The sequence below is a fragment of the Bombus fervidus genome, chromosome 5, assembly GCF_041682495.2.
Source record: "Bombus fervidus isolate BK054 chromosome 5, iyBomFerv1, whole genome shotgun sequence".
Taxonomy (NCBI): Eukaryota; Metazoa; Arthropoda; class Insecta; order Hymenoptera; family Apidae; genus Bombus; species Bombus fervidus.
In genome coordinates, this window is record NC_091521.1 from 15,272,346 (window position 1) to 15,292,221 (window position 19,876).

Below are 19,876 nucleotides of genomic sequence, written 5' to 3' on the forward strand. Positions count from 1 at the left end.
TTTGTTTCTATAGGTTCTGCTCCTGCCTCTAGTGCAATTATTTTTTGTGGATAAAGGGAATGAGATAAATACTATAAATTTGTAGTAAAACAATGTACAATGAACTACGGTGGGAATATGCCAGATTGGCACCAATATAATGCCTCGCAGACAAATGAAGTCACACCTTCTACACAAAATGTGAATTCTGGCCACCTTTCATATATTCCTGGTGCCAGTCCACCAACACTAAATGCAATTAGTCTTAGTTCAGAGGGTCTGAACAAGCATCAGAACGATGCAAGTTACAATCCAAGAAACTATCAATCTTTTAACAATGTTTCAAATGGCTCAACCATTCCAAATAACAGCCCTCTTGTATCTATGGTACAAATGCAGAATTGCATTGGTCATTATGGTTCTCCAAATACAAGGAATCCTATGTTAGATAACATAAATGCTTCTGTGGATCCTAGGAACGCTAATATCGGAACTATAAATGATGACATAGGATATAGAAGCAACCAAGGACCTTTCAATGGACCTATTGGTCATCTAAATGGAGCAAGCTGCAATTTAAATACATCATCTGGACCTAGAACAGGGCCTGGACCTATCCCTGGACCTAGGACAGGACCTGGACCTGTCCATGGACCTCGAACCAATTCTGGACCAGGAATTGGAACCAATCCTAATACTGGAACTGGTCCTATGTTTGGACCTGGTTCTAGGCATGGACCTGCATCGGTATCTGGTTCAAGCTCTGGAACTGGAAATATGGGACCAAGAAACACTAATGTTGGTCAACTACCACCTTCTGGAAAACCTGTACCACCTTCTTCATTTATCCCTTGTAAAGGAATGTGTTGCAATTCAGATCCAAACATTAATTACCAGCAGTGGGAAAAATATGGATCATATCAAAATAATGGTTCATACAGAGATAATGTACATCCGTCGAATTATCAGATCGAAAATAGGCAGTTTGGAAATAATTGTAATTTTAGAAAAGATAATCTAGAAAGTAAAGAAGTAATGAGCCCTGTGTTGCCCAATGCGTCCACTGTAGATCATAGAAGAAACTTTGCAGATTATAAGTATCACAAGGATCACATAATGCATAGAAATTACTCAACATCTTCGGGAATATTTCACAATTACTCCATGCAAGGTTATAATTATTCTACAGAGCAACAGAAATACCCTTATCCTGTGAAAGAACATACGAAAACAAATAGCATGAATATACCGAATTCAGGAATGCTTAAGCAGCAAGAACAAAATTTCATAGCCCAACAAAAATTCAACAATAAACAATGCCAATATCAAAATGGCAATATGATACCCAAAGGAATGCCTACTGTAAATGTAAACGCAAATATGGTATCCTCTTCTCAAAACTCATACTTCAATTCGCAATATCCAAGAAACATTTCCGCAGAAATCTCTCACGAATGCCAAGAAACCACCAATAATACTGCAATGATGAATAAAATGCAGAATACTTTTATGCATAACTCTCCTCCACAGCATCAAGTGTATCAACATAGAATAGCAATGCAAAAATTTTCAATAGAAAATCATCTTAGGGAACTGAGTAGGATACCTGGCTATCAGTCTCATCCCAAATACAAAGAATGTATTCTTAGATATAGAGAAGTATTAAAATTGCAACAATCATCTGGCTATCAAAATCCAGTTCAACAAACTCCACGTGTAACAACACCGGTAAATACTGCAGTGCCGCCTATTAATTTGCAGTTCGATCAAAATGGTATGTTAATAAATTCCAGTTATTTACCGGATAATTTCTCTAAGGTGCAGCATGCACCACCAACTATAGAACAAGCACCAGAAAATATAGATAAGCAAAATAAAGACCAAGATATTGCCATGGCTAACGAGAAATGCCAGCAATCGCAGCAACCAGAGCAATTAATAATTCCCCAACAAAATGAACATGTTCCTTCCTCTTGTGCAGAAACGTTTCAGAAACAGAATCAGTTCTCTATACACAAGGACTTTAATCAAAATCAACTAAAAGTACAAACAAGCGAGAGTCACACCTTTAATACTTTAAGTACTAATACTAGCAACGAAACGATGATGCAGCAAAAAGCCTCGAAAGAATTCGCTAATAAACCGGATTTGGACGTAAGACAGTTTTTGGCTAATTGGGACGAAACTGACGACGAAGAGGGAACGACCAACATACCGGACACAATTCTAAATGAAACAACACCCGTTGTTGTGGTAAGCTATGAAAATATAGATCTTTCATCGAAAACACCACAAGGCTCGGAAGTTCCAAGAAAAAATGGTTTCTGCTCGAACGAAACCTTAGAAACTAATAAACAAAGTGAAACGAATGTAATAGCAGCCCAAGACTGTTTGACAATATCATATTCCGCATCTGACAATTCTGAGATCGCTAAAACTTCCAAAAGAACGATTGGAGAAGGTGTGGTGAAACCTGGGAGTATCATACACTGCATTAGCAATGGTCCTGACGAAATACCCACGATTCACATAGTGGACAATTTAGAAATAGCAAACATTCTGGGAGCACCTAATGGTCAAGTTATACAAGCATTAGAAAAGCAAAAGACGATACCATTTTTCAGGGAGCCGAGTAATAATGAAATTGAAGCGACGGCTGTCGAAAATACAGAGCAGCAGAGTAAGAGTAATACTCATATACTGTCTGTTGATTATCCCACATCTTTGGGTGACATGAATAAGAATACAAATATGGAAAATTCTAGTATTTCTGAAACGACTGCAATTCCAATAAACAACCAGGGATTAAGAGTTTTGTCAACATCAGAAAAAGATAATCTGGATGTTAGTGATAACATCGAACTGAAGAAACAGCATAGTTTTGAAGAATCCCATAATCCTGATGATATTAGTTTACCAGATTTACCAACCTCAGAGTGTACACCAATATCTACTACTCTGAACACTCCTATTCATTCTGACACTGAAGAATCTTCGCAGAACATGGAAGACTTATCAATATCCACAAATATGATAGAAGTAATGCAGAACAGTCCAGTAATTAGTTTTACACAGCTAAACAGCGAGGAAAAAGTAAAGAATAGATCCCTTAGTACTTTGGAGTTGGAATTTCAAAAGGAGAACCGTTACAAAAGTAACGAAACCAAGGCTGGACATGCGCAAGAGGAAACTTTGAATAATTTTGAATTGTCTAACAACTCTAAAGCGAAATCAAATGAAATAATTAAAAATAAGCAGATGAAAAATCTCGGGACCACTACTGTGAGAAAGAAAATATGCTTAGTAGATAGCAAAGAAAATGATGCTAGAGTTTCTGATGCATGTGGTGTTTTAACATCCATGGAGTATGAACTGCAGGAAGTTGTTGAAGGGGAGAAGAGATCAGATCTCGACTCTGCCGATTATTCGTACGAAAGGGGACACAAAAACATTAGAAGATCGACGGAAACGGTAAGACCGGGAATAGAGAAAAGTAAGTCGAATGATAACATTGATTCTAATGCAAATTTAAGCCCAACAATATCTGATGATGAGTCGCAAGCATTGAAAAACGATAAAGAGCTCAGAAGGAAGAAGATAAAGACTTCGATTGTATCTACAGATGCTAGCTGCTCAAGGCCTTCTGATCTTGATCTAGATGTCAGAAAAAGAGCAAGAGAAGCAATAACCTGGGAAGAAAAATGCATAGATAAATACTTAGATAGAAATTTAAGTCAAAAGAGAGATGTTGATTATGTGAAACAATCAAAGGTTTCTGATACGAGAAAGTTAGAAGATTCAAGCTCATCCCAAGGCGAAGAGCATTCTGTGTGCCATATGACTTCTCAATACAAACACTATTCCGCTGCTGTGATAAAGGATAATGTTACTTTAAATAATAAGAGGACGCACAGCACCACAGACAGGATCATGAGTGAGAAATCATCCGAGTTCCCAACCAAGATAAACAATACTAATACCAAAGAACTTTCCGAAGAGACAGAAATTAGGAAACGTGTATCAAGTAAAGTAGCTCCAACATTGCAGGAAAACATTCAATCTCAAACTTCTAAGTTACTGCAGAAAGATTTGAAAAGTGTTGATGGAGACGTTACATACACTGCGGAGGAGATGCGTTTGTTAAAAGAGTATAGAAAGAAGAAAGAAAAGTCGTATCAGGCTCACGATACATATAATGATAATAATAAAGATGAAAAATCGAAATGTAAAAGTTATAAACTGGGACACAAGGTATGTTTGGAACAAAATTCTGTATCTCCGATTAGTTTAAATTCAGAGAATCTGATGACACAGGAAGAATCAAAAAGCCACTCATGTTCGAAAAATTTAATAAAAAATGCTGATTTTGATATTCAAGTTGCTAATGTAAACTTGAAAATTAAAGACAGTGATATTGGTAAAGAGTTACTTCTTGGAGACAAAAGCCAAGAACACACAAAAGACCCTCTGGAGGGAATTAAAATTGAAATCAACGTGTCATGTACAGATAGAAACTCGAAGGGACAGGAGCAGAACAAGCGAATATTTTACGACGATCGTAGCCTGTATGAAATTGACGATTCACTTTCCTATTCGAATACGTTGGACTGTCAACGTAGATTACACGTTAAGGATCAAGAAGGCAACCCAAAATTACCCGAAAGAGCTCACAGAGTGTTTGAGAAGTCCGATGCTGTTGTAGATGTTACAGAAACGAATCAGGGTAAAAGCGAAACGGAGAAAAATTTAAGAATAACGCTTAAAAAAGATAGGAGAGCTTCGCTAGAGACAAGCGAGGAAATTAACTCTATCATTTCTAAGGAAACATGCAATTTAATTTCAGATAATCAGTCTTTTAGCAAATCTTCGCGCAACAATGTATTCTGTAAAGATATATCGAAAGCCGAGATAATCGAGGATACTAGTTACGCTATTGATCACATGGATATAATTAAGTCAAAAAGTGCAATATCAAATACTGCCACAGTCGATGCAAATAATAAAGTTAAGGGAAAGAATAGTTTCGAAGACGATAAGGAAGATAATTTTATATGTGAAGATGATGATCAATTGGCAAGGATACAAAAGCAAGGTTCCACGAATTTCGTGAATGTTTCAAATATAATAGAAAAAGAGATAGCGAGTGTATCTCACTCAAAAACTTCTATAAAACTACCAGAAAGCAACTTTATCGAACTCAAAGCCAAGTCATTAAATAATTTGAGTAATTTGGATTTCAAGTTTGGCAAATATTCTGGGATAGAGTTAGATCGCGGTAAACGCATGGATGAGGAATTAGATGAAGAAGAAGATTGTACGGGCAAATGGAAGAAGCCAAAGATAGATAATATTTTTGAAGACTGCGACATGTTCCAAAGTAGCAGCGGGTATGTAAATCCGATATTCTCGAGCATAGATAAACTAGAGGACCTCCATACTGTTCCTGTATACACTACCAAAGATGGAAAGATATCCTATAGTCCTAATCGAAGATTCACTTATCACGAATTAATGATGGAGGCTCGTAAACGAGAATCTTACTCCTCTGTGAAAAAGTCCCAGTACACGGATACCTGGAACAACTATTACAACTCAAAATTTCGTAAAATGTACAAGAAAAAACGGCATCATAGTCTTAATGACAAGAAAAAGTATGAATATAAGAATACCAAGTATCTTTATGATAGGAAAAGAAATTATTCGGATGAATTCTATGGTAAAAGTCATGTTAAATATAAAGATTATGTTCACAGCATTAGAAACAATAATGCTATTTGGTCTGATCATTATAAAATGGATAAAATTTATAGCAGCAGCGATTCTGATGAACAGATCGTGGATCGCAGTAAAAATCGCGTTGCTGAGGGGAATAATTGTAAGAAAGATCAGATTACAGAGAATAAAAGCATGGCTATCCCTAAACCACAAAACGATGAGGTGTTTATTGATGAATTAGATCTGGAATGTAAAAGTAAAGAGAATGTAACAGATGATCTTTCGCATAAAGATAATGGTATGGATTTAGAGGAGGCGCAAGTGGATCAATTTCGAATCCTTGATATTGATAAAAAGAGTGAAAATTGTGTAAGCGCTAATGATAATTGTATAGATAATTGCATATCTCATATGGATTTGGATATTCTGTCAACTTCTTTACAATCGAAACAGAAAAAACAAAATGTTGAAAATAATGTAAATGAATCTTTAATGCTAGATAATTCGGAAATCACGTCAGAAAACTTTCAGACAAATAAAGATAAAAATTCGGGCAATGAATGTACGGATCAAATTATTGATAAAGTTGAAACTATAACTACTCTTGAAAATGAAGAGAAGAATGTAATTCCAAAAAATGAATCACCGATTTCAAAATTGCTTATCAAAGAATCTTTATTGGATAAAGATAAGCAAGTTAGTTTACACGATCTTGAAAAGAAAAAAAATGATGAAAAAATTACTTCAGAAGGAACAGATGCTAAAGAACAGAAAGAAGAAATTGACATAAACTTGTCTGATAGTCAAATTTCCCTAGAATCAAAAAATAATCTTGAAAATATAGAAAATACAGAAAGTAATAACAAATCAGAAAATAATCACATTAGCGTACCAATGTTTGAAACAGACATAATAAAAGAAGTTTCTGAGCTTCAAACAGATTCTAACAATGCATCTAATCAGGTTTCACAAGAATTTTCGATTTCAAAACATCCGAAAGTCGCGTTTAATGAAATAATTGAAGAATCTGAGCAGAATATTAGTCAAGAAAATATCTCAAAATGTGAAGAAGAAACTGTGCAATTTAATAAAGAAGTTGAAATTCCAAGTGAAGATCAAGAACACGAAGAGGATATAAACAAAATAAAAGAAGCAAATAATGAGGATTTAGAAGATCCAAACAATGATACTCTGTTGAAAGACACTTCTGCAATGAATCAAAAGGAATCTGAATCTCAGGCAGTACTGACAAACAAAACAATTGATCAAGAAGATAATACAAAACACATTTCTATTGAATGTATTGGACATGAAGACAATATTGATGTGAATTCTGACCAAATAAATAACGTATTTACTGAAAAAAAAAGTTCTATTGGTTCCTCAAAAGATGAAACTCATACTGAAAATAAAAATATTACAGAAATTGGATTAAACGGAAATAGAATAGAAATTATCTTATCAAATGAGCATATAGAGGAAACTTCAGTGGAACAAGATGTAATAACTGGTGATTTAAAGGGTGAAGGTGGATCAGATGATCTACCGGTTGCCTCTAAATATGAAACGAATTCCAATCAAGATACTTTGGAAGATAAAGGAATACCTGTTCTTAATACATGTTGCTTTATTAAAAACTCTCCAACTGTGGAACCTGAAAACAGCGAAGATAAAGCTGAAATAAATGAACAGAAAGATGAGCAAATTCCTGTCGAACAAGCCTTTTCCAAAAGCTCGACTCATTCTTCAGATATAGACATGATAGCAATACCCAAGCTGGTTATAAAGAAAACTGACGCTTCAAATTCGAAACCAGTGTGCTCACTAGATTACATAGATTCTTCTGAAACCTGCAATAGATATGATGCAAAATTATTGTCCGAAGTACGTCCAAAAATACCAAAAGTGATCATAATGAAAAATAGATCACGCTCTGTAACTCCAACAGTCGAAATTTTAGAGAAAACTAAGTCTGATAAAACGCAATCTTTTCTTCCAGAACAAAATGAAGAAAGTATGGATATGGATAACAGTGATTTTGAATCATACACTTTAAAATATGATAATTATGAAAATAAGGTACCTAAGGTGAGGATAAAGTTGGAGGATATATCATCCAAGGACTTAAAAGTATACTTGAAACGTAAGACTATTAAGAAGAGCATTCCAAAAATGAAGATTAAAAAGCTTAAAATGCAAGAAAGTAAAAGAATCAAAATGAAGGAGAGTTCAGAATCAGAAGGTACTGATTCTGATGAAGATACAAATTTTCATGAGTCGATGTCCAATGACATAGAAATTGAAAAAACATCAAAATCAAAGATAAAAAGACAAGAAGAAAATAGATCTTTGTCACCAGAAAAAGATAGAGGGAACGATTCGAATATTCCTAGAGTTTCTTCAAAAAAAACTAAAAAAATAAAGGAAGAGGATTCAAAACACACTGCCAAGTATGATAACAACATAGCAATTAATGATGAGTTAAAGAAGAAATTTCCTCAGTGCATCATGGAAAAGATTCCTAAGGTTATAATAAAAAGAACTCAAATTGGCACAGAATTTAAATGCGAAATTAGCAAAAGTAAAAAGACTTCAATCACTGAAACATCCAAATGGCAACCAAAAGTAAAATTACAAAGATTAAATGTTCTAGATCATATGGTGAAAGATTGGAAGCAATCAAAAGTCACATTAAGTGATAAGTTTGATTTGTCTGCACAAATAAAGGATATTATCAATGAGGATGTTATTGATGACAATAAAGTAAAATTACCTAGATCTAATTCAGTGTCTAGTTTGTCTCCTGCTAAATGCAAACAGAGAAGATTATCAGACTCTGATTACATGAAAATTAACTCAAAATCAACTACTGAGTTCGATGCTAATTTAAGTAAAACTGATAATGTGGTTATTTTAAAATCAGATGATAGTGAAAGTAGGAATATTAAGAGGAAAGGAAAGAGAAAATTATTTTCCCAGAGTAGACAAATACATCATAGTCAGAATGATGAAAGTGAGAGTGAAATGGGAGAAACTGCAACAAAACATTCCTTTAAAGACATTCTAACAAATGAAGACAATGATATGATGGTTGTGAAAAAGGAATACTCAACTTTTGGGACCAAAGAGAATAATCCCCTCATAGAAGACAAATTTCTAGACTCTGTCACTCGTTCACATAATTATAATGATAACAATAGTTCGATAATTAAAGTTGATTCCTCAGATGAAAGTCAAACTACAATAGAAATTTTGCCAGCATCACCAGATAATAGCGATGATGAAGTGAAGAACTCTGAATTTGAGAACATTAGTAGAATAGATATGGTGGATGCAATGCCGACTCAATTGGAATTAGAATTGGAACTTATTGACAATAAAAATATATGTTCTGAGGTATTTACATCGAAAATCGACTATGCATCGCATTCCAAGAGTAAGTACATTGAAGGATCAACTAAGGCATTCTTCAATGAATTTCAACATGCTTCACAAAATAGTTCTGATCAAAATGAATATACCTTCTTAATGAATAAACAGCAATTACAAAATCTAGAGAGAAGATCAAATGATAATTTTTATTGTAATGACTTGTTAATTAAAGAAGTACTAGCTGCTAAAGAAACACTGAAGAAATGTTTGACAAAATCTGAAAATGAAGATGCGGAAAGAAAAAAATCACGACATAGGACTGTAGCTGAAAAGAAGCAAGGCTCAAGTTTCACTTTCAAGGATATTGAAAAATCATTAGACAAGTCTGAAAAAGCATGTCCTAATAGTCAAAATGATAGAGTGAAAGTAAGTGGAAAATCTAGAAGTTCAGAAAAAAAAGCATGCATATCTTCTAGTAAGATGGATATAGAGGAAGTTGAAGAAAGCTGTTCAAAACAAAATGAAATTTATTCCATGGATTGCCCTACAGCTTCTACGTACGAAAATAGCAATGTACTAGAGCCAACTACCATTTCTTTGAAGGCTTCTAAGAAATTTGATGAAATAACAGCAAACACCACATCAGTAAGAAACTCTGGTCTATCAAACAGATATAACAATACAAAAGACTTGCAGAAGGAAAAATCTGTGAAGAAAACTAGCAGTAGCAATGAGAATCAGAAAGATAATGATAATTCAAATGACACAAAAATAAAGGAAGACAACATGCCATTATTAGTGCCAGAGTTTGTTTTAAATTTTGATTCCAGCTCAGATAGAGATAGTTCCAGATCTCCACCTGTAATAACAAATCAAGAAGAGGTTGAACATGTAGTAGAAGATGCAAAATTGATGGAGAACAAAGCGATAAATCAAATGGAGAAGATAGAAGAGAATAAAAAACATTCCTATAAAGACTGTGGAATGACTATTGCTGATATTATAATGCAATTAGCTTATCATGAGAAGGTGAAAATATTTGTATTTCCTTTGATTGCAAAGCTTTTATATAAGCACAAATGAAACTAATTTTAATAGTTTATTACAGGCAACAATAAAGCATAAAAGATATTGTAATTTATGCGAAAGATGGTTTCCTACAACTTCACGACATCGTCGACATTTAGCCGGATACCAACATCGTTATATGGAATCAACACAGCGTAAAAGCATCCATACACTTTTTATTCTGTTCACTGGCAAACCTTGTCCAAGACTTTTGCCAGCAAATGTGATTCGTAATGACTGTTCCATTGGGGAATTGACACCTTTACAAATTGCCGTTCAGGTACAATTATGCTTCATGTACTATTTGTCTACTGTGAATTTCATATATTTATATAATTCTTGTCAATTACGTTTCATAGGATGTTGCAAAATGTGTTGAATATATACAACAGAATCATAAAACGAAAGAATGATAACAACAAGTTACTATAAATTACTTTGGCTGCATAGATGCATTTCCTGTGATTAACTATATTGGAACAAATAATGTGAGTACCTTTAAAAAACGTACTATAATGCTAAAAGTTTATTCTGTAATTCTTTTAATCTTAATGGAATTGTACATCTTTATTATGATTACTACTGTAATCATACTATGTACTATTATAAATATATATATACAAAAACAATGAAATTAACATCTATGAACTTTGCAACAAAAGACAGCTTTGTTGATTGATGTTAATTGTTAAGAGTTACTTGAGAAAAAAAATTATTTTAAGTAGTTAGATATTTAGCCAAAGATCATAGTAAAAAAAAAGATACATGTGTACGTTAGATTATTTATAGTTTTTGAGGACTACACAGTCTCTTATTTGTACAAATGAAAATATGAGTAATATGATAAGTGAATGTGCTCGTTATAAATCTTTATTTATATCGTAAAAAGACTTATATATACGATGTATAAATACATATATATATATATATATACACAGACACATATATATATATTTATTATTCTTGTTTAAAAAAGAATATGGATCCTTGCAATGTTACACAGACCTAAATCTATATATAGTTACATTTATATAAAATTATATATTTGAAACAGGGGCAGTCAAAGTAAAAAATGTCTATACTATATGTTACAAGATAAAATGAACTATGAAATGTTAAAGTGTTCACAATTCGTACATTTCGTACATTTCGTACATTCGTAGACAATGTTAGTGAATGTTAAACAATTTATTTTAAAAAAGAAAGTTAAACAATATGTAAATTCTTCAAAATATTAATTATACTTATTACTGTGATTCTAAATCAAATTTTTCTATTCTATTTATCTTTAATAAATATAAACTAAGTCTTTATACAACAATTCTTTTAAAAAAATTATTTATTTAATTGACATAAGCAGTAACATCTCATAGTTCAGTAGAAAATCTACATATAATATAAATAATGTTCACTCCCCTGTCACGTGTTTATGTCTGATTTAAACCATTTAGGTGTGCCTAATGAGTTATTGTTTATACAAATAACAAAGCTTTTAATTGTTTTTAAATGTTACAAATGTTTTTCTTATTATTCTATTGATATATGTATATTGGAAGTGGGAAAGATCCTTAAAGAATAAGTTCCTGGTTATAAAGTGGGATGGAATAAATATATTCCTTGTTAAGAGGCTAAAAAACAGCTATTATGCTAATACAGGGTTAACAGACTATATCTACAATTGTCTTATAATTTTGTTCTTTCTGGTTTACGTTCCAAAGAATGAAAATACATTAAAAGTCACTTTATTGAAAAATCTAGTTTAATCATTGAATGCAACCAAATAAAAGAAATATATAATATATATATATATATATAAGTCTATCGATTGTTATTCCACTTAATGTTTTGTTTCTCATAAATTTGTTTTAACTGTTTCATATTTTATTTGCACGAGTGCCTTAAAATACACCTAACAGTATTTGTCGTATCGTGTTATGTATATTATGTAAGATTAAATGAAGCTATATATTTCTAATATTCTTGTATAAAATATGCATTATATATGCTGCAATTATGAGGACATTAAAATAAATATACCACTGCATAATAACTATAAATGACATTTCTATAAATATGTACATCATATTTGTTTTATAACTCTTTTACTATAATTGTAATAAAAAAGTATCTAAACAGTGGTATCCCTTGAATATCTTCACAGGTATATAAAATAAGTATAATATAGTGGTATAAATTAAGAAAAATGTTCTCATGATTGAAGTTTTGTTATGCAAATATTTTATGATATCATTGTGTGTTCTATGTGCCTAAATTTTAAGAAATTTATATTCATCTAAAGTTCAAATATGCATAATATTACTTATACATATACATTTAATATAATAGAAATATGCATCACTTGTATATTATATGAAGAAAAAAGGTTTGAAAGTTTTTATAAATAAAGAAAAATTGTATCAGTTTGATGTATGTTGTAGTTCACAAAAATTGTTTTGAGTGTTTAATTGTGGCTATAAGATATCCAAGTAAATTATGTACATCCAAAATATAAATATGTATAACAACTTCTATCGTATGATATCATAATTCATTAGATTTGAATCTTATAGTTTCTCCATCTAAATTTGACTATGTTATATTAATTAAAGAAACAAGATATTCTTAAAAAATAAAATTACATCTAGTATATGCTTCATTTAGATGAACAGTGGTTTTTTAGAAAAATTCTATTATTGACTTCCAATAATGTAAATTATTATAAGATTGCACCGACTCAAATATTTTCAGTTAGAGAAATTTATATTACAAAAAAACCTTCTTTTATTTTCTAATTTAGGTTATTCAATTTAAGAATTGAAAATTTTTATGTAAACACACGAATTAAGAATCAGTTTGTAAATCAAATTAATTAATAGAGATGGGTCGATACAAACATTTATTAAGTAATAAAAAATATTTTCGTAAGTCAATATTATTAACACCCATCTACTGGTGTATATGATTTATATTTCTTTTGAATATGATTTATAATTCTTTTATATTTTTAAACATTTAAATCATCACATATAATGACATCATTCAAATGGGGCAGATCTGTATAGAAAAATAAGTGCAATTGTATATTTTTACAAAGCTTACAACTGATAATTCCATACAAAATACTAACTTTTAAAATGGTTGTTAGCTGTGCAATTCTAAATCAGATAAATCATTTATACAGTTCTGCTAATTTTATACACAATGTGTGATTAACATAGAATAATTGTGTGGCATAAATTACAATAATTGTAAGCGTGTTTTAGATTTGTAGCACTTTTTTCAATTTTAATATTTCAAAAAAATGATAATTTAATATTTCTATAAATTTTGAAGAAATCTGAAGAGGTGAAATTTATTGAAAAGTTTTAAATATTACGTAAATATTTTGAAAAGTACTATAGAAATGTTACATATCTAAACACTAAAACCATTCCATAGTTAAAATAAGAGGTTTAGTTAATAGAAATAAGAACTGTATGAATCAATAGATTATTTTCTGTTAATGTACTTAGGCTACAGAAGTGTATGCAAAACTCTAGTTAATATATTAAAGAAACAATAAATAATAAGAATTACCATGTATGGTGTCTGTTCCTTAATCACGTGTATATCCTTTAACTTCTCTTTATCCTTAAATATGTATACATATATCTATTTTTCACATATATAGACGGTACAACTGTACAATTATCGCAATGTATTATTTATAGAAATTAAAATTTATAAGTTTACGCTAATCACAATTTTTTTTCTCACATTTGAACCGTTTTGATTATACTTACAAAAAATTCAAAAATGAATTCAGTAAATTTATATAGTAGGGACATCTATAATTTTTTACTAAATTTATAATATAAATTATTGTCTATAGTTGGTATCGTAGGAATTGTTGGCGAATTTAATTTTGTCATTTAATGTAAATAAATAAAACGAATAAAATTTATATATATATTTGACTGATCGAATTCATTTATTTTTTCAATGAGCAATCTAGTTGTTTATTGTAGTTTAAAATATTTGATTCTTACAGTTTGAAAAATGATTTTAAATTTTATAAAAAGATATTAATATAGTTCGTAATATCTAAATTATATTTTAAACTTTTATTAGATATTTTTAAATATTTCTATTACGTATTTAATTAATAATTTCGATGTTATCCTTGGGCAGTTGACTAGTTTAATCGGATAATATATAAAGTTATTGATCAAATTCGAAAGACGGATAAGCATGCGCGTTTTTCTTACTATGTAAATGGCAAGAGGATGATGTTTTACAAAGATTTGCAAGTGCTTTTCCATTTTTTTACGGTTTTGTTATACGTTTCTGGTGAAACATTAATGAGGAGAAATGAAAAACGTACCAGCTTTAGAAACAGCTATCAGATGTGCCTCGACACTTTTAAGATTCACGAAGATAAAATTATTCGAACGCAGGAATCCTTAGACATGGGTGCTAAATTTTTGAAGGAATTTGAGTTTAATTCTAGAGAAGAATGTTTAAAATTCTGCTGTGATACAGAAAATTGTGACGTGTTTATTTTTGAAGAGAAGGTATAGATAATTTCATACAAAATAAATAAGCAAATAAAAATATGATTTCTTTTTATTTCAACAAATAAATGATTTATATTCCACTAATAATAAAATAAATTGAATACCATACAGAAGCCTGGAAGTTGTTATCTTTTTCAATGTGGCCCATTGCATGATTTCAAATGTAAATTTACAAGTCACGCTAACTATAGTAGTGCAATTCGTAGTAGCTATAATACACAAAGCAATTCACAACTGGAGAAGGAAAGTACGATTTCTCAACAAGAACATGAATTGAAATCTCTTAGGTATGCAACCATCATTTTGATATTTATAATATTTTGATGATAAAACAATAATATACATATTTTTTATTTACATGAAGGAAATTAGCAGACCCAGCACCAGCAGAATATTCTTTCACAGAATCCCCCATGAAATTAATTGTAACATTGGCACCAAAATTATCATTAACAACGTCCCCACCTATCAAACAGGGTATATACAAATTAAAGTTTTGTGTTTCTAATTCAACAAGACAAATGTATAATAATATATGTTTGTAGTTTGTACTAAAAACCAATATGAATGCAGCTTATCTGGAGATTGTATAGCAATATATAATGTATGCGATGGTATACCACAATGTACTGATGGATCTGATGAAGCAATAGATGTATGTCCCACAGAAAAATCAACAAGTTTCCCTTCTATAGCCCAAGGAGTTCAACCTCCACTACCATATCAACAAATGGTTGATCGACATAAACCCTATGCTCCACTATATCCTCATGTTTCAGAAGTTAATTCTTGGAAATTGCCTAATTTAGCTCAGCAAATGATTCCACCTCAGCTACTTCTATATCCAGCTCGTCAAATGGAAGGTGCTCCAGGGTATCAATGGGATTATCAACCCATATATGATCGAAATAAAGCCATTTATAATTCTTATCACGAACAAAGCAATCTAAACCCTTCTGAACGTAAGTAATATAATTGTAAAAGTCCATTTTATGAGTGAAGTGGAAGTGCTTTAAACTGTTTCATTTTTAGAAGATCAATCACATATTTTCAATCATAAGGGATTGGGTGTAATAGGAGAAAAAGAATCAGATGGGTAAGGCATCAAATTCTAATTCTAAAGAAGACATTAAGCAATAAAAATATTAAAGTAGTTATATTTAATCTTGAATTATTTTAAATTGTTTAGTGGTACATATATGGATGCAAAACATCCATACAAAACATCATATTTCCTATCGTCAAATAGGCAAAACAATCAGGTTTATCTGTCTCCATCCCCAATATCGAATGTGCAACAGAAGCAAATAATGGAAACAGAAAAGGATGTTATTATTACAACAACACCTGCTTGTGATGTATGTGTATTCTATGATTTCTAATTTCATTGCAATATTAACATTATATTATTTTTTCTCTTTCAGACATCACATGAACAAAAAGATGTTTCATTAAAAAGTCAAGAAATCGGAAAAATCGATCAACAAGGGGAGAAACATATAGTACATGGAAAAGAAATTAGTCAGAATATATTAAAAAATGAAACTCTGAAATTTAGTCATATTCAAACAAAGGAAACAAAAGGTGCGTTATTAAATAATGTTATTTTTGTCCAATGTTTTATTATAATTTAAATATATTCATTTTAGAACATAAAAGTGTAATAGTTATAAAACATCATAGCAGAGAGCATGGAAGAAATACCTTAATGGCAGAGCACTTGAAACAAGCAAATGAAAATGAAGTTCTGAGACCCAGGGGAGCAGTCATATCGTTGGCTTTAGGACTTACAATAACAGCTATTACAGCTACATTAATTGCTTGCCGATTACGAGTTGTCCGAAGACGTGGAAGACGGCACGGACTATATGCTCATGATGCGGATTATTTAGTAAATGGAATGTATCTCTAAGTGAGTATACGAATTTCTTTAGTCAAAGGAATGTAGTGATTTTCATACTATTTTAAGTAACAACACAATAAAAAGTGTTTTGTCTTAGTAGCCTGATTTTAAAACTAATTAAAAAATGAAAATGTTTTGATTCATATTCATTTATATTTGTGAAATTTGTTTCATCATCATTATGTGCAATAGATATTGTGTGAAAGTAATTGTATTAAATTTGTGAAAATTTGCTATAAAATTATATTTTTTACAACGAATATTTAAAGTATTTTATAAAATAAATTTTTGCTCGAGTAACTTACATTTATCAAATTAATATCTTAATTTGTACAATAATATTTGATTTTTAAAAAATATTGACAATATAAAAAGAAATTAAGAATTTTCGAATAGAATGAATTCTACGATAAAGCGTAACACGAAAATTTACTGTATAATTTGAAAAGGCTTTAATAGATTTAACGGTGAAACTGTACACAAGCGAATGTAATACACATGTATCTTTAATTCAGTGCAGCTGTGTTTGAAAAAAGAGAAAACTACCAGCTTATAACAAAATTATATTTATATATAACTTTTACAATCATACAATACAAAGGTATATACGATTCTTAATAATAGAATCACTGTTTTCAAGATTATAGTAACTAGCTATTCTAAAAAAATTGTTACTATGTCGTTTTTATACCTCAATTGTATCAAAAAAGAAGCTAGGTACCAAAGTATTTCTTCAAAGTACTTACATATCTCTAAAAGGGATTGTTCTTATTTCACATGAATGTTTCTAAATACAGAATACATGTAGTATATACATAAATTCGATTAATTTGTGCTGTTGGATACAGTGGAAATATATAAAAATTGCTATATCATTACAATTGTGTAATATGTGTAGAATTTTTCATACTTAGTAATTTTATTTGTATAAATACTACAACATTATTAATTTAACCAAACCCAACAATTTATATAAAATATGAACAAAATAATGGAAGCATTTAAATTATCAATACTTCTGCTACTTAACTAACAATAAGATAGCTAGAAATTTGAAAAAGAATCTATATTAAAGAAAATTGTTCTTATATCTTTTTACATTAGAATTTTATGGATTAGAATTAATCTCTAATATAATTTTCATGTAAAAAAATAATTACATTTTATTAAAAAACCAATTTCTAATGTATAACAAGGGCGTATACTAAATTCTGTTACAGCAAATAGAATTGTATTTGATTAAATTATACATAATGTTTCTCTCCAATATATATATTTCATCAGTTGTATTTCTGATACTCCAATCACTTTGTATATAAAAAGAGATGGTATTATTTGTTCAAATATGAATATTATATAATTGAAACAAATTTATATTTTCGTTAAAATAAGACATTCGTATATATTTATTTAAAAAAATTATTTTAATTATTTTTTATTCAAAAAAATATTAACAGAATAGAAATAATTTCAATTATATGCAAAGTAGTGGTCTGTACCATTATTGCAATGACAACAAGTGAAAATTATGATGATATTTATAAATGGGACTGTACGTATGTTCAAAATGAAATAAAAATACCATTTAATAACATTGAACATTGTATTGTATGCAACTACTGTCTGCCAGTAGCTGCTGCATATTGCTGTGCTCGTATAAATTCAGGGTAATCAATATACCCGTCATTATTACTGTCATCTAAAGAAAGTATTGGATCTATTAAAGTTACCAATTCCTCATCCTTAAATAATTTCTGTCCAGTGTTGACTCCAGCTACCTCTTTATTCTCTTGTTCTGAATATAAAGAGTTTATTATATTCTTCATGCTGAAAGTTAGTAACTTAGCAATTAACTGATTCATACATACCATGCCAATGAATTAAGGACTTTATAAGCTCACAACCATCTAACTTGTTATTATTGTCTGCATCATGCATTTTGAAATAATGAAATTGCAATTCTTGCTCTGACATTTTACTAGTATCTATTGGAACTTCCATGTGCTCTGCGATATGACTGTAAAAAATTTGTTAATAACTATAAGCTTAAGATTATAAGTTGATGATTTTACATCTATGTAACATACGCTTTTTCATTAACTATGTTGGCAGCATTAAGTATTTGTTGTGAATGATCATGTCCATGCCCATGCCCATGTCCTTGTTGAACCGGTACTTGATGAGTTGGCATATGTTGCTGTACAGGTACTTGTTGAACTGGAACTTGTACAGGTACTTGCTGGAACTTTATAAAAATTTTATTTGTAACGATGCATGATTTCTTTCTAAATTATTTAAACTTGATTCAAATATGCATTACATATAATATGATAAAATACATTAAATGTGTTTTAAATTATATTTATAATTATGATTATAAGAGGTATTAGATCTTTGATATTTTTATGTAAACCTACTTGTTGTTGAGGAATTTGTTGTGGTACTTGATGTACTTGTTGAACAGGCTAAAACAAATTGAATATAAACTGATCTATGAATGAAATGATGATTAAAAATGTTATCCATGCAATTTATGGGTACTGTTTTAATATTCCCTAGTAATAAGAAATAATAGAATTGAATTTTGACTTAGACTTCAACATAACAGCAACCATATGTTTGATTATCTTAGGAGGAAAACTTACTTGTTGATAATGTTGAGGTGATACACCTGGTGGAACTCTTTGTTGTTGAGCGTGTGTATATTTACAAGCTAAAGATCCGATTATAAAAAGCCACAAAGTCCAATTCATATTGTAATGTTCTGCAACAAATGCATGCGTTTAATTACATATTTATTATATATCACAGAAATAATACGCACATATTATTACACCTAATAATACTGCGTTAAACTTTCAATTACGAAAATAGTAGGAAATGAAAAAAATCTTTGGAAATACCTTATGTTATTCAATGTATACAAAAATTGACATGAACGCAAATATCTTGTTCATTGGCAAGACTGTATACCGGATTACGAATATCGAGGTTATGTTACAGAAGTCATAGACTGACGTGGACAGATACCGCAAGTGTTACTTTACGATATACATACACATTTGGAAACTAAAGATTCAAAGTATGATAAAAGCAGAGATAAAGGATATCAACAAGATAATTTGTTATTAAACATTTTTTATTAAAATATCCATTCTAATTTGAAATAAACATCATAATAGAAACGAATGGAGTTGTTTTAATTTTTAATTCTATAATATTTTTACATGGATTAAAATAGAATTGTTAAATCAAATTTTATAAACAAAATTCTTCTGTTAAA

At 30.2% G+C, this 19,876-nt stretch overlaps 4 protein-coding genes across 6 annotated transcripts in view; 2 read left to right on the forward strand and 2 right to left on the reverse strand.

Annotated features, from left to right (window-relative positions):
• LOC139987346 (uncharacterized) overlaps positions 1-12,659 on the forward strand; it is a 13,638-nt gene extending 979 nt beyond the window's left edge. For both annotated transcript variants that reach the window (XM_072003495.1, XM_072003496.1), the window contains exons 2-4: positions 14-10,095; positions 10,175-10,414; positions 10,494-12,659. In XM_072003495.1, coding sequence (XP_071859596.1) covers positions 100-10,095; positions 10,175-10,414; positions 10,494-10,547 — 10,290 coding nt within the window. In that variant the 5' untranslated portion in view covers positions 14-99 and the 3' untranslated portion in view covers positions 10,548-12,659. The remainder of the gene's footprint in view (positions 1-13; positions 10,096-10,174; positions 10,415-10,493) is intronic.
• The window catches only part of Nab2 (Nuclear polyadenosine RNA-binding 2), a 239,919-nt gene that overhangs the window by 81,924 nt on the left and 138,119 nt on the right, over positions 1-19,876 (reverse strand). The window lies entirely within an intron of this gene.
• On the forward strand, positions 14,336-17,113 carry LOC139987349 (uncharacterized). Of its 2 annotated transcripts, none has more exons than XM_072003507.1 (8): positions 14,336-14,687; positions 14,802-14,977; positions 15,055-15,167; positions 15,236-15,652; positions 15,726-15,786; positions 15,880-16,048; positions 16,115-16,274; positions 16,340-17,113. In XM_072003507.1, exons 1-8 carry the CDS (start codon positions 14,400-14,402, stop codon positions 16,600-16,602), a joined length of 1,647 nt encoding a protein of 548 aa, XP_071859608.1. In that variant the 5' UTR covers positions 14,336-14,399; the 3' UTR covers positions 16,603-17,113. The 2 variants fall into 2 exon arrangements, with proteins under 2 accessions (XP_071859608.1, XP_071859607.1); XM_072003506.1 differs by having other exon boundaries at positions 14,340-14,687; positions 15,723-15,786.
• On the reverse strand, positions 18,178-19,351 carry LOC139987353 (lymphotoxin beta receptor inhibitor). The gene is made up of 5 exons (XM_072003513.1): positions 19,239-19,351; positions 19,011-19,058; positions 18,681-18,838; positions 18,462-18,610; positions 18,178-18,388 (listed from the first exon to the last, which is right to left on the reverse strand). The coding sequence occupies exons 1-5, from the start codon at positions 19,344-19,346 to the stop codon at positions 18,210-18,212; spliced, it is 642 nt and encodes a 213-aa protein (XP_071859614.1). The 5' UTR covers positions 19,347-19,351; the 3' UTR covers positions 18,178-18,209.

Coding starts and splice junctions, on each gene's coding strand:
- LOC139987349 (XM_072003506.1), top strand. CDS start 14,400: ATGATGTTTTACAAAGATTTGCAAGTGCTTTTCCATTTTTTTACGGTT. Junction 15,653..15,722: donor CAATCTAAACCCTTCTGAAC/GTAAGTAATATA, acceptor TTTCATTTTTAG/AAGATCAATCACATATTTTC. Junction 16,275..16,339: donor TCAAACAAAGGAAACAAAAG/GTGCGTTATTAA, acceptor TATTCATTTTAG/AACATAAAAGTGTAATAGTT.
- LOC139987353 (XM_072003513.1), bottom strand. CDS start 19,346: ATGAATTGGACTTTGTGGCTTTTTATAATCGGATCTTTAGCTTGTAAA. Junction 18,611..18,680: donor AACATAGTTAATGAAAAAGC/GTATGTTACATA, acceptor AATTTTTTACAG/TCATATCGCAGAGCACATGG. Junction 18,389..18,461: donor GTCCTTAATTCATTGGCATG/GTATGTATGAAT, acceptor CTTTATATTCAG/AACAAGAGAATAAAGAGGTA.